General features: G+C 46.2%; 3 protein-coding genes; 2 read left to right on the top strand and 1 right to left on the bottom strand.

Annotated features, from left to right (window-relative positions):
- Positions 1 to 7,908: 7,908 nt before the first annotated feature.
- GSTUM_00011964001 (uncharacterized protein) lies at positions 7,909 to 8,346 on the top strand. XM_002842254.2 has 2 exons: positions 7,909 to 8,097; positions 8,220 to 8,346. The coding sequence occupies exons 1-2, from the start codon at positions 8,034 to 8,036 to the stop codon at positions 8,279 to 8,281; spliced, it is 126 nt and encodes a 41-aa protein (XP_002842300.1). The 5' UTR covers positions 7,909 to 8,033; the 3' UTR covers positions 8,282 to 8,346.
- Positions 8,347 to 8,348: 2 nt separating this feature from the next.
- GSTUM_00011963001 (uncharacterized protein) lies at positions 8,349 to 10,455 on the top strand (the record flags this gene model as incomplete). XM_002842253.2 has 7 exons in its annotated part: positions 8,349 to 8,475; positions 8,563 to 8,661; positions 8,732 to 8,812; positions 8,890 to 9,048; positions 9,116 to 9,242; positions 9,311 to 9,375; positions 9,433 to 10,455. 7 exons carry the CDS (start codon positions 8,349 to 8,351, stop codon positions 9,624 to 9,626), a joined length of 852 nt encoding a protein of 283 aa, XP_002842299.1. The 3' UTR covers positions 9,627 to 10,455.
- A 91-nt stretch (positions 10,456 to 10,546) lies between these two features.
- Positions 10,547 to 13,721, bottom strand: GSTUM_00011962001 (uncharacterized protein). XM_002842252.2 has 4 exons: positions 13,294 to 13,721; positions 12,131 to 13,222; positions 11,888 to 12,082; positions 10,547 to 11,712 (listed from the first exon to the last, which is right to left on the bottom strand). Exons 1-4 carry the CDS (start codon positions 13,640 to 13,642, stop codon positions 10,880 to 10,882), a joined length of 2,469 nt encoding a protein of 822 aa, XP_002842298.1. The 5' UTR covers positions 13,643 to 13,721; the 3' UTR covers positions 10,547 to 10,879.
- Positions 13,722 to 13,754: the final 33 nt, after the last annotated feature.

Genomic DNA, 13,754 nt, shown 5'->3' with positions numbered 1-13,754 from the left:
AAGCGAAGAAACAACAATATATGCAATGCTCGACTCAAGGGCCACTGAAGACTTTATCAACAACGAAATATGCGACAAAGACGGCCTCAACACCAAACAAGCGAAGAAAGCAAAACAAGTCTACCTAGCGGATAGAAAGCTAAGCGCTATGAGTCCTATAACCCATACGGCGTCAGTACCTATAGACATTGACAGCCATAGGGAAACGGCAACCTTTCAAGTGGCAGATCTGAAGAACCATGAGATAGTCCTAGGGATGCCATGGTTACGGAAGCATAATCCAACGATCGATTGGAACGAGAACAAGATGACATTTACAAGCGAACTATGTGTGACACGATGTCTCAACAGTTCACCTGTAGTCTACTCCACACCGATATGAGAAGCGGAAGAAGAAACTTTACATGCAAAGTTTGCCGAGATGCAGCAAGATAAGAGAGTCCGGATACAGAGGTTGGACCAAGAGGCAAAAATGCCTACCAAGGGTTCCAAAGGGGCAGCAGGACTCGACCTATATGCCAACGAAGGAATCATGATACCTGCCAACGGACAGGCAACGATAGCAATGGGAATAGCCATTGGACTCCCAGAAGGCACCTACGGACGAATAGTACCCAGCAGTAGTCTGGCGGTCAAACATCGACTCATGACCATGGCAGGGTGTAACGATCCCCTTTTAGATAGTTAGTTCTTGGTGACGGGAAACGATACCTATCTTTTCTTTCCCTTTCTTTCCTTGTCTTATGATAGCTCTAGGTCTCTGCCTATGTTACCGATAGTACAAGACCTTTGTCTTCTATCGGAAACACCTATCGTAAGCTTTCTCTAACTCGTCTTCATAACAAGTGCTTCTTGGCGTAATGATAATGTTGCAATAAGGATAAAGATCGTAAAGGTGTTTTATATTCGTTAAAGTAATATGTAGGAAAAGTACTTAGAACAAAGCGTGAAGAACCTATCTTCCTTGGCCGCATCGGCCTCCTTATATAGTGTTCTTCCCGCCTTTAATCATGTGACCTAAAGTGGTCACATGTGTAAAACCAAATCAAAACAAACTAGTCATGTGACCAAAGTGATCACATGCTCAAAATCCATGACCTTATAGTGAGGTCATGTGCGAAATTCATAAACCAATCATAACACAATAAACAAGTCATATGACTCGACTGAGTCATATGCACGAAACACATGACATCATAATGAGGTTATGTGCGAAACATAAATCATATGCGCAAGGCTTGCCCGTAAGGCACACTCGTAAGTCATACTCGTCAGGCGCATGTCCCATGACTCATACTTGAGCCATGTGCGAAAACATCACAAATCCCACACATAACTAATCATATAACCCGAATAGGTTATATGCGTGAAAACATCACAAATCTCACACATAACTAATCATATAACCCGAATAGGTTATATGCATGAAACAATAACATACCTGTGACTCATAACCATGTGTCACGTGAAAAACCCTTTCCTCGCTAAGCCACGTTCGTGACACAGGGGTGATCGACGTCGACTATACAGGTGAAGTCAAAGTGGTCCTGGCCAACCTATCTCAAGAGGACTATCAAGTCCAGAAAGGCGATCGAATCGCACAGTTGATAATCGAAAAAATCAACCAAAAAGATCTGCATGAAGTAGATCAAGTGGAAGAAACTACAAGAGGAAATAAGGGATTTGGAAGCACAGACTAAAGCCAGCTCGATACAACAAAAAGAATTGAGATCAAAGAAATCACAGCACAAGCCTTCGGACGGTACTATCGAAGAGGAGATACCACAGGAATTCTCAAATGGACATACGAAGACGAGAAAGCAGTTCTAGCAAAAATCAACATCAGCACAGAACTAGCAATCCAGGACAAGAAATACCAAAGCAAAAAGGGATGGAAAGAATTGGTTCCAAAAGAATATCACCAATTCACAAATCTATTCCAAGAAGAGGAAGCTACGGAGCTACCACCTCGAAGATCAGGAATCGACCACGAAATTCAGCTGGACACAGACGAAAAAACGGGAAAAACAAAAGAGATTCCATATAAGAAGTTATACCCCCTAGGGGAAGCAGAGCTCGAAGAACTTAGGAAGTACATCGAGCAAAACCTAAAGAGAGGATGGATCCGAGACTCTTTCGCATCAGGAGGATCTCCAATACTATTCGTCAAAAAGAAAGACTGAAAAATGAGACTCTGCGTAGACTACAGGGCCCTCAATTCGGTTACCAAGAAAGACCAATATCCACTACCCTTGATTGGGGAAGCACTGGATGGACTACGATCAGCAAAATATTTCACCAAACTCGACATCAAAGACGCATACCACAATATACGCATCAAGGCAGGAGACGAATAGAAGACTACATTCGCCTCAAGATATGGAATCTTCGAATACTTGGTAATGCCCTTCGGGCTAACCAACGCACCGGCTTCATTCCAGAGATGGATCAACAAGGTACTTAATAAGTACCTCGACATATGTTGCATCGTATACTTGGACAATGTACTCATATACTCGGAAAACATACAACAACACCAAGAAGATATCAGCAACATCATGGCGGCGATACAAGGATCAGGAATGAAGATCAAACCAACAAAATGCGAATTCCATAAGGAAGAAACAGAATACCTTGGATTTATCATCAATCGAAGCGGAGTCAAGGTTGACCCAGTTAAAACAGCAGCCATTTGGGATTGGGCTAAACCAAACAACAAAACAGATGTTCAGTGCTTTATAGGATTCTGCAACTTTTATCGAAGGTGCATAGAGGGATTTAGCAGGCTTGCAAAACCACTCTATAACCTTACGAAGAAAGACAAGAAATGGGAATGGGGAGAAAACGAACAAAAAGCATATGATGCAATACGAACGCATCTAACATCAGCACCCATACTGGTTCATTTCGACTCAAACCGAAAGACAATGATCGAACCGGATGCCTCAAAATACTTATGCTCAGGCATACTATCGCAAGAATGCGATGATGGAAAATGGAGGCCAGTGTCTTACCGATCCAAGATAATGACCCCTGCAGAGTGCAACTACGATGTTGCAAACAAAGAACTATTAGTGATAGTTCAAGCATTAAAAGAATGGAGGAGATACGTTTCGAACAATGACCATCCAGTCCGAGTTCTAACTGACCACAAGAACCTGGTCCCGTTCATGACCACGAAAGAACTGAACGACCGCCAGATAAGATGAATGGTGCACCTTAGCAAATACAACTTCAAAATCGAATACCGACCAGGAAAAGAGAGCGGAAAGCCAGATGCTCTCACGAGGATTGCAAGCGATAAACCACAAACGAAAGAAGACAAAAGAATCAAATAAAAAACACGAACCCTATTACCAAAAACCTACTTCGAGGTAATGGAGGTTATCCAATTCACATCAAAGGTGGAAAGAGGAATTGAGGACGCAAACGAGAAAGACAAAACAATCCAGGCAATAAGAGAAGCCTTGGAAGAAGGAAAAAAAGAGATGAAAGGAATTGCACTGGGGTTATGCCAATGGAAGGACGGAAATATGTGGTACGATGGAAAACAATGGATCCTAGAAGGAGAGGAGATAAGGACAGACATCATACGACAACACCATGATATCCGAACGGCAGGACACGGAGGAATGGCAAAAACCACAGAATTCATCACGAGGTCATTTTACTGGCCAGGACTGCGCGAAGATGTCAAACGATATGTCAAAAACTGCGACATATGCCAGAGAACGAAAACGGCTAAACACGCACCATATGGATTACTAAAATCAAATGAAGTTCCCAAACAACCATGGGAAACAATTACTATGGATTTCATCACGGACCTACCAACATCGGAAAATTGCGATAGCATCCTGGTCGTGGTGGATCGCCTGACCAAAATGAGTCATTTCATTCCGGTTAGAAAAGACATCAACACGAGGGATTTTATACAAACATTCTTCCGAGAGGTCTTTCGACTTCACGGCCTCCCAAAGAATATCATTACCGATCGAGGAACACTATTCACATCGGGACTATGGAAGAAAGTAACCGGAGAAATGGGAATACAAAATAGAATGAGCACAGCATTCCACCCACAAACGGATGGACAAACGGAACGGGTAAATGCGATACTCGAACAATATTTAAGGGCCTACGTCAATTATCAGCAAGATGATTGGTACAAGCTGTTATCTATGGCCGAATTCGCATACAACAATGGAAAGCAAGAAACAATTGGCACGACACCCGTCTTCGCAAATTACGGACAACATCTACAAAGTCAGACCACATATCATACGATTAATGATGTGATACCGGATAAAACAGATATGGGGAAACTACACAAAATATTACAATACGAAATGAGTCAAGCACAACAACAACAGAAGGAACAATATGATAGGCATCGAAGACCAGATCCGAACATACGACCAGGAGATATGGTATGGCTAATACCACGCAACATTCATACGACGCGACCATCAAAGAAATTGGACTACAAGAAAATAGGACCATTCCGGATACGGGAAAAAGTAGGCAGTCGAGCTTATAAACTCGACCTTCCCCCCTCAATGCGAATACACAACACATTCCACATCTCACTCCTCGAATTATACAACGACAATAAGTTTCCTTCCCAAATACTTATTCCTCCCCCTCCGATCGAACTCGACAGAGAACCAGAATACGAGCTCGACGAAATAGTCGATTCCCGCTTCTTCCACGGTCACCTCCAATACCGAGCCAAGTGGACAGGATACTCTCTTGAACACGATAAAACTTGGTACTTCGCACACAACTTCGAAAACGCACAAAATGCCATCTCAACCTTCCACCAGCGATACCCAGGCAAGCCCGGCCCAGGTGACGATCACGTTCAACCAAGACAAAAGCGAGGGAAAGACTCCCGTGCCATTGCAGCAACACGAGGGCTGGGGCGATAGCCCCCGCCAAACTATACCCACCAGCCCTGAATACTCATTCATGGGGCCAACCGACGAAGAACTCAAGGAAAGGGAAAGACAAGCACAGCATAACACCAGGTCATGGACGGTATGCTACGATGACGGTTGCCAAACACACTTTGGCGACAAAGAAGGCTCGGGATGGTTCCCGAGGGAATGTCGAAAGCGTGGCCCACGCCCAGACCACGTTCTAAAGCATTGGCAACAATGCTTCAGAAATTGGTGCAGGATGCACAGGGCACAGAAAATATCTGCGGGATTCTACCCGCAGAAGGATGGAAGCAGAAAAGAGTTGGAAGGAGAAGATACCAGAAAGGCATAGGCCGCGAGGACGCGGTCCAGAGAGGGAGGGGCCCAAAACTCCTCAGCAGACATGGAACCGGACATGAGGAGCCTACACAGACAGATCCGGGGACTCCGAGAACAACTGGGCCAAGCCGAGGCCACAATTTCGGCAAACGACAAAATGATCGCAGAGTTAAAACAGCTGAACGACAATCAGCGGCACACGATCGAAATGGCGAACCTGACTCTGGAATCGGTGAGGGTCAGATGGAGGATGGCAGACGACAAGTTCCACAAGCTGAGAAGGACCATGCGCTCGGCAGGACGGGAACTATTGAAATTGGGAGAAAAGGCCTGATGGGACTCAGGCTTAGGAGGAGGGGAGCTAATGTCACGAATGTGGCTTGGCATGGAAAAGGTTTTCACGTGACACATGGTTATGAGTCACAGGTATGTTATTGTTTTGTGCATATAACTCATTCGGGTTATATGATTTGTTATGTGTGGGATTTGTGATGCTTTCGCACATGGCTCAAATATGAGTCATGGGACATGCGCCTGACGAGTATGCCTTGCGAGTGTGCCTTGCAGGTCAGCCTTGCGCATATGATTTATGTTTCGCACATGACCTCATTATGAGGTCATGGGCTTCGCACATATGACTCAGTCAAGTCATATGACTTGTTTATTGTGTTATGATTGGTTTATGAGTTTTGCACATGACCTCGCTATAAGGTTATGGGGTTTGAGCATGTGATCACTTTGGTCACATGACTAGTTTGTTATGATTTGGTTTCACACATGTGACCACTTTAGGTCACATGATTAAAGGCGGGAAGAACACTATATAAGGAGGCCGATGCAGCCAAGGAAGATAGGTTCTTCACGCTCTGTTCTAAGTACTTTTCCTACATATTACTTTAACGAATATAAAACACCTTTACGATCTTTATCCTTATTGCAACATTATCATTACGCCAAAAAGCACTCGTCACGAAGACGAGTTAGAGAAAGCTTACGATAGGTGTTTCCGATAGAAGACAAAGGTCTTGTACTATCGGTAACATAGGCAGAGGCCTAGAGCTATCGTAAGACAAAGAAAGAAAGAGAAAGAAAAGATAAGTATCGTTCCCCGTCACCAAGAACTAACTATCTGAAAGGGGATCGTTACACATGGTACCTTCTTTCCATACCAGTATGACAGGACACATAGCTTATATTCTATGGTGTAGGACTGATGTTGATTACTGGATTTCTTCTGCTGATAATGGAGAATTTTGACTAATTGCTTTCGTTTAGGTCCTCTTCGCTTTTCGACACTAGTTTAGAACTTGCCAGGCTTTAGGGGTGGTAAAACAGGCTAAACTTTGATTCAGCCATATATTTTTGGTTCTTTTGATAGCATAACTAACTTTAGACTATTATTGAGAATATGGTAGTATATGGAGTTGAAAATATCATGTATATTACTTTATGTTAAAATATGTACATTGTGATAATGGGATGTCGTTGATATTATGCCAAGAAGATCAATACTAAGACATTAATTTCCCCCTTTCTTGTTTCATTTACCTTAATCCAACTTCAAAGCACATTGTTTGTTTATTTTGGTTTTTACGGTATGGCTGTAAAGTTTGTAGAGAAGCTATCTGTTTGAAAAAGAAGAGCTGTTTGTTGGAGCATATTGTGCGGGCTTGACTGGCAGAGTCATGGAAAAACTTGGTGAGATCAGAGTCAATCAAGTAGTGTAGACATGTGTTAAATATGGTGGGCTGTAACATGGAGGGCCATAAAGGATTATTAAAACCAGTTGAAATACTATACAAACCTTGACTGTATAGGGGTCTTTGATGATACCGGACAAACTGGTGCTAAACCCCCGGAGCGCTTGTTGATACAGCCAAACCACATCCGGTGAGGTCACGTGAATGGCAGTTGCTGGCAGTCCAGGGGATAGGGGTTTTTAGGCCATACTTTAGTGTGCATGCCATGGATTTCCCTGTACTTAGTTGCAAAATAAACCGCGGATTTAACAAAAAAACAGTACAGTAGCGGTATGGCTCTTCTTAATAACTCGAACGAGCGCTGAGACGATGAACGCTTATCACACGATGGGGATTAATTCATGCTCGATGAAGGTATCATATCAGTATCATACAGTGCTCTAACTCCCCCGGTTCGCGATAATACTGGTATCCGCCGAATTCCTTATGCGGAGGTTTCCGTCCCGGCACGTGATATCCATGTCACCAGCAAATGATTTGTACTGGTATATTTCTTTTTTGCATCCCAAGCCGGAGTTTACATGTAGACCCGTCGGACATAATGATCTGTGGAGGCATTGGATCTCGGCCGCGGCGATGGTCCGTCCGCCAGCCATTACCGTTTATGGCTGCATATACCCTGTTGGAGCCTCCAGAATGACGTACTCTACCAGTACCTGCACAACACTCGAGTATCAAACTGTGCAGTACTCGTGCACTACCAACCCGCGCGCGATAGACTGGGTGAGATCAATGCTCGGGGCTCGCGTGAGGGAATCTTCGAGATTCCTCGAAGAAAAAAAAGATACCCGATCTTAACTCGGTACCCTCCAAGTCCGTGGTTGTGTTGTGAACTGGCGCGCTGTTCGTTGGTAAGGATTTTGTAACCATTGTTTTCCCCCTCAACCCAGCCCTTTCGCCACCCCAGCAAGTGCTCGTACAAACATGAGAAAGGAAGAGGGAGAGAGGGGGCTGGCTATTATGACTTGGTCTAGTCTACGAACAATTCTACCGACTGAGTGGTTAGGGTTAGATGAATGGGATTGTTGGATTCGTCACCCTGGCTGCGGGTTTGCTAGATTCCCTCGTTGGTAATGGTAAGCATACTTGTGGGATATTCCATACTCTCTTGGGCTCATATATCCCCTGATATCTCGCCTCCCTCTGCTCTTCTTTTTTATTCTTCTTTACTTATTCTCCGATGTTGGTTATCACACAGCTTCATACTATTCCTGCATCCAATCCAACCCAATCCAGACCTCAGTCTCGTTGAATAGGTGACACCCACCCGTAAAAAAGAAAAAGAGAAAACCCTCGAAACGACATCTAGGATAACAAACCTGCCATTATGGACCACAGCTCTGATGCCAGCAGCAGTATGGCAACCGTAACTCGCAAGGAGAGTCGATTGGAACATGCAAGGAAGCATTTCCCGTATTGGGTAATGCCACTGATATGTGGTGGCGTTTGGTTCTGTAAGTTTGATTTCTCCTTACTCCTGCCCTGGGGAAACCATGGTGAGCTTGTGGTCGAGGTGGAAAGCTGACTTTAGGATGCTCTAGCCATGCTTTGGGCTATGATGATTACATGGCTTGCTCAGGGGCAGCCGATATACGCTTCCATGAACCGGCGCCAGACCATTGCCTACATTTCGGATATTGGTAATTGGCCCGGACTCCTGGATGATGAGAGAAGTTTTGGGAGGCAAGTTTGCTGATGTCTGGGGACTAGGTGCCAATGTCCTCAAGCCACTGTTTGTCACTGGGTGTGCTATTACAGCCGTAGGGTTTGTGTTCTCACTGGCTTTTATGCGTATGTCCTCCTTACCGGTTAGTGTCGTCAGAGGGCGAATCAATTGCTGACTTTCCAAATGAATGGATAAATCACAGGCCGAAATCACGCCCTTAGGTCCCGTCTTGAAAGCACCATGGATTGGCTTGCGCTCGCGACAGGGTCTCTTGGAGCCGTGTCTCTGATTTTGCTTTCGGTATTTGATACGCAGAGGCACGTTTCTCTTCACAGACTTTTCTTGTTTTTGTTCATGCTTGGTAGGGGCCCACCGAACGTCTGGCTTTACGAATCCCTTGCAATAACTCTAACCGTGTGGAACTGTAGGAGTCGTTCTCTCTGCGATATTTACAACAATCGAGTACTGGCGCCTTGGGAGGGTTTATGTCGAACACCCAATTTTGAGGAAAAGTTACTGGATAAAGACCGGTATTGTTGTCATCGAAGTGGTGTTGTAGGTCACCTTTATCTCATAATCATTAAACTACCCCCCCCCCCCACACGATACTGACCATGGCTCAGGTCCGTCGCTTTTGGAACCACAATGTACAAACGCAAAGCTAATGCAGCGGCAGTTCTTGAGTGGCGTATGTTTCCAATATCTAGCTGTACTATCTAGACTAGCGCTAACATAGTAACCACAGTGGTTGCCTTCTTCTTCACATTCTACGTCCTCTCCTTTTTTTACGACCTCCGACCGAAAGCCCGAACGAAGGAGGAAACCCAACGTGAGGCTAGGCGTGAAATGCAGAGAATATCCACTGATCAAGGCTTGAGTCCATACCACGGATGCCGAAGCCAAACCGATAATAACACTTTGGGAACACCGGATTTCTGAAATCTCATTTCCTTCAATGCGTTCACTACCACATACCACACCACACCATACTAGTACCGTACATAACACTACACGCATACATACATACTACGACCACAAACACTGCCTAGTAAAACCTTTCCTTTTGTTCTCCTTACTTTCTTAAAACTACTAGACCACGGCGGCGTTCAAGGTTTTCATTATTTTAGCTTTTGGGATTTTGACTCTTTTCTGGACCGGGCAAAGTAAATCATGAGTTTCTATTCTTTTTCTTTCTTTCTTTCTTTCTTTCTTTTTTGTGAATTCATGTCTATAGTTTTGCATGGGTGACTTTGCTGGTTATCGTTATTTTTATTGGGCTGTAGGGTTCTGGTGGGGTGCATTATTGGGGTTTTGAGGCGTTTGGTTAGGAAGGGTAGAACAGATGGTTGGTGTATTGAGGCGGGAGAAGTTTGAGGGGAGGGAGAAGCGGTGTCTGGTGGACTCTAGATACTGTGTACAGTACAGTACCGGTATTCTTAGCGCGGTGGATTATTGTCTTGGGGGCATTAGTACAAGTAATTGTTAAAAATTTGCGATTGTCATTGGTTTCTTAGTTTAGCGGGCGTGGGTGTGGTGGTGTGTACTGTACAATGGGTTAATATGCCCAAATGCTTGTAAGAAACGGGGCGAAGAGGTGGGGGGTCGAACTTTGATAATCTTGGAATTAGCGGAATACCGTAGGTCAGCAATAGTCTGCTCGAGTGGTCGAGTACTATACTGTGTGCGGTAGTCTAGGGATTAATCACACTGCAAAGAAGGCCTCCAATTTGAAGGTATCGTACGAGTAGAATAAAATACATTACCACTAGTTATTGACCCCACTAACAATCCTGTAATAATTATCGCCGAAAAAACAAAGAAAAAACTTCTATAGATTGATCATCACATGAGCCCGTTCGGTCCTTCATTCCTATGATACTAATTATATTACCAACCACCGCACCCTACCCGACCTTAACATTGCAGAAAGATGACATGAAGGGAAGGTGAAGGGGCAAAGCATAAACCCTGGATCATGAGTCGGCGTTGTCGTACGGATGCATCCGCCCGTCAGTCAATTTCGTAATGGGAAGAACATGGAGAGAGAATGGATGAATGAAGCGCCGTATCGTACCGAACCCAACCCACTTAAAAGCAAATGATAGGAAAATAAATGAAAATGGAAGGTTGAAAGCAAGGCGACAAACCCCCGACCCGAAATAGGACAAAACTATTGGTACATCCCCCTCCATCTACAAGTTCTCAAAAAATTTACTCCCAATAGAACTTCTATTCCCCGGTTCCCCGGCCGAGGCTTCCCTTTCCAAAGGTAATTGCTCCCCCGAGAGGTTCAGTGCCGCCAGCGCCGGCGGCGTGCCAGGAAATGTATTGTGTTCCTCAGCGCCATTCGAGTGATTTCTTGTGTCTTCCCCTTTTCTCCTTTGGGGATTGTTGCTACTATTGCTGTAGCCGTTGTGGGCGGCATCGCCACTACCGTCGTCGTCAGAAATGTGTACTTCTAGTACGGTTTCGCCACGGCATTGGAAGGAGTGAAGACTTGATACTGGAGAGCTTGTGTGTGGGGGATTTCTTGGGAGTCTGGCGGTTGGCGCTGGCGGAGGAGCACCCAAGAGGGCAACCTCGGTGAGGGTGGGGGTCGTCGTCGGAGTTTGACTACCGTTGGTTTGGAGGGCGGATGGTGGTGGGATGTTGGGGTCGCGGGATGGGGCTGTATTGCAATTGGTTGAAGGATAGTTCTTTGTGATTGCGGTTGCGCCTACAGAGGAGGGTTCTTTCGAGCTAGTTCTGCGAGCATTTCGGGAGAGTCTTCTCACGCGGAATTTGTTGATTAGACCTCGGAGGCCTTTTTCTTCCTTTGGTGACGTTGGGGGGGTTATAGGGGCGTGATCGTCGGAATTGCTGTTGCTATTAGATACTATTGGCGCTAGCAGTTGTAGCGGTTGGATGTTGTTATTGCTGTTGCTGCCCTTTGCTCGCTTGCTCTCGGTTCTGAAGGAGTGCCGACGCTCTTTTTGGTGGCGTTTTTCCTGCCCCTTGCGACATTTTCCCTCTTCTTTTCCCATTGCTATGGAATTTGCCCTCTTACTATCAGCGTACAGGGTTCTCGACGGGATGGTGTTGAAAATCATTTGTTACAGCGGAGCGCAAGTAAAGAGGGGGAGAACGGAAGGGAGATAAAAAATCTTAATAGGGCGATGCAGGGGATGCTTGGTTGTATATTTATATTTTGCATACGGTACCTTGAGCTCTCCTTAATTCCTCTTGCGTCTCCTTCTCCCGCTCCCTCCAGACTTCTTGGAGACGTTTCTTTTCTTCTAATTCCATTCGCTCTTCCGCCGCTCTAGTCTTTTCCGCAGAGACCCGCGCTCTCTCCGCTTCAGCTTTCCTTGTCATCTCATCTAAGACAGGTCTCACATTTCTCGCCGCAATTGCGTCTATTTCCTCTTGTGTCATATATCCTCCGCCCCCAATGCTGACCATACCTTGATTCTGATGCTGACGCTTATCGTGACTCGCCTGGGCCAATTCTCTCGCTCTAGCTTCCCAATCCTCCCTGCGGACTAAACCCTTGGAGTCGGCAATCTGGCGGTCGAGTCCTGACATCTGAGCCTGAACGTTTCGCTGGGCCGCCGCCATAAGCAGCACAGCGTTCTCACCACGTTTTTTATTCTCTAGCCTGGCTAGATTATCGTGCGAACGGGATGGATTTCCGTCGGTTCTCTGGGCAACGCTATGGTCACTTGCATCCTCGGCTATAACCGACCGAGACCGACTGAGCGATGCTTGAGCTCCTTTGGCTTCTAAGAGGGAAGCAGAGCGTTTGGGGTCATATCCGATCAAGGCCAGACGCGCCGCAGCGACCTTGCATGCAGCCTCGTCGAGATCCGGACCGTAGATTTGATGGCGTGAGGACGGCGGGGCAGCGGGACGCTGCCGTCCCGGAGACGGCACACGATGTCTTGGTGAGTCAGGTGAGTGGGTGTCGCAATTACGCTTAACCATGGATATTGTGGCTGCCCGCAGGATATCCGATTTGCGCCTTTCCTGTTGTGAAACTCCGCCAGCATTGTTGAGATCGTTTTCGACGGGTTGTTCGAAAGCCGGTTCTACGGCGTTAGACGCACGTCGAACCATTGGCATGTGAGCAGGAGGTGCAGTTGTCAAAGCATTCCCTGAGATCTCTGTCCCCGAATCGTGCTGGAGAGTTGAAGAGGGCCCGGCACGACAAACTTTCATGGACCCTTGAGTGCCAGTCAGTGACCAACGCTCTGGAGGTTGCGGTTCTGTAAGGGGGGTTATACGGTCGTTATTGTCTTCCAAGGCATGACGAGCTGCTTTTCCTGCCCCAGTTCCTTGGGTCGGTTTCCATGGTTCTACTCTTTTAGGGCTAGCATGAGCTAGACATGCTGCTGCTCCAGCTGCGGAGATGGGGTCAGGTTTCCATATTTCCACAGGCTTAGCAGAAGCATGTGCAAGAGAAGCTGCGGCAGCACCGGCGGCCTCAGGGTTTGCTAGGCCAACATTGCCGAAACTTGGCAATTCATGAGCTTCTGCTCTGCGTAAGTAGTGGGAAGCTAGCAGTGGAACATATTAGCAAGTTGCTGTAGCTGCTTTGTTGCAATGCAATTTAGAAAGACGGACAAACCAGCGCCTTGTTTAGGTTTTAGAGGAGAGGAGTCTAAATCGCTCTCTTGGCCAGGTTTTTCCGCCTGACCTTGCAGATAATTCCTGTCGTTGGCCCGATTCGCAGCATGGCTAGTAGCCCTTGATAAAACTTCGTTATCGGTCTGTGTAGAAGCGGTCTGCATCGGTATGCCCTGGCTCTCAGCAGTCATTGTGTCCTCTGCTGTAGAAGCCATAGGGGCATGAGTGGGGGTGGCCGTGGGAGCAGATATGGAGGATTTGGACGAGGTATCTGCCGTACTTGTCTCCGACCAGCCCATTGGGCCCTTGGTCGGGAATGAAACTGCGGGTGGGGCTAGCAAAGTGGTCATTTTTCGTGGTCAATAGTTCCTCTAGGTCGCCCGTTCTGTGCCCTGTCGGCTCTTGATAGTTTTTGTAGAGATCGAGCGGAAGGCGCGCCGAAATTGCGGCTAATCCACAGCG

The sequence above is a fragment of the Tuber melanosporum genome (genome assembly GCF_000151645.1).
Source record: "Tuber melanosporum whole genome shotgun sequence assembly, scaffold_93, strain Mel28".
Classification (NCBI taxonomy): Eukaryota; Fungi; Ascomycota; class Pezizomycetes; order Pezizales; family Tuberaceae; genus Tuber; species Tuber melanosporum.
Note: the sequence above shows the minus strand (reverse complement) of the source record. Positions and strands in the feature narration are given on the sequence as shown.

What these genes read in the sequence shown, in the direction of transcription:
- GSTUM_00011964001 (XM_002842254.2), top strand. Translation starts at nt 8,034, where the DNA reads ATGAATGGGATTGTTGGATTCGTCACCCTGGCTGCGGGTTTGCTAGAT. An exon ending in AGATTCCCTCGTTGGTAATG is followed by an intron (nt 8,098 to 8,219) that starts GTAAGCATACTT and finishes GTTATCACACAG; the next exon opens with CTTCATACTATTCCTGCATC.
- GSTUM_00011962001 (XM_002842252.2), bottom strand. Translation starts at nt 13,642, where the DNA reads ATGACCACTTTGCTAGCCCCACCCGCAGTTTCATTCCCGACCAAGGGC. An exon ending in AAAACCTAAACAAGGCGCTG is followed by an intron (nt 13,223 to 13,293) that starts GTTTGTCCGTCT and finishes TTCCACTGCTAG; the next exon opens with CTTCCCACTACTTACGCAGA. An exon ending in GCGTCAGCATCAGAATCAAG is followed by an intron (nt 12,083 to 12,130) that starts GTATGGTCAGCA and finishes AAGAGGAAATAG; the next exon opens with ACGCAATTGCGGCGAGAAAT.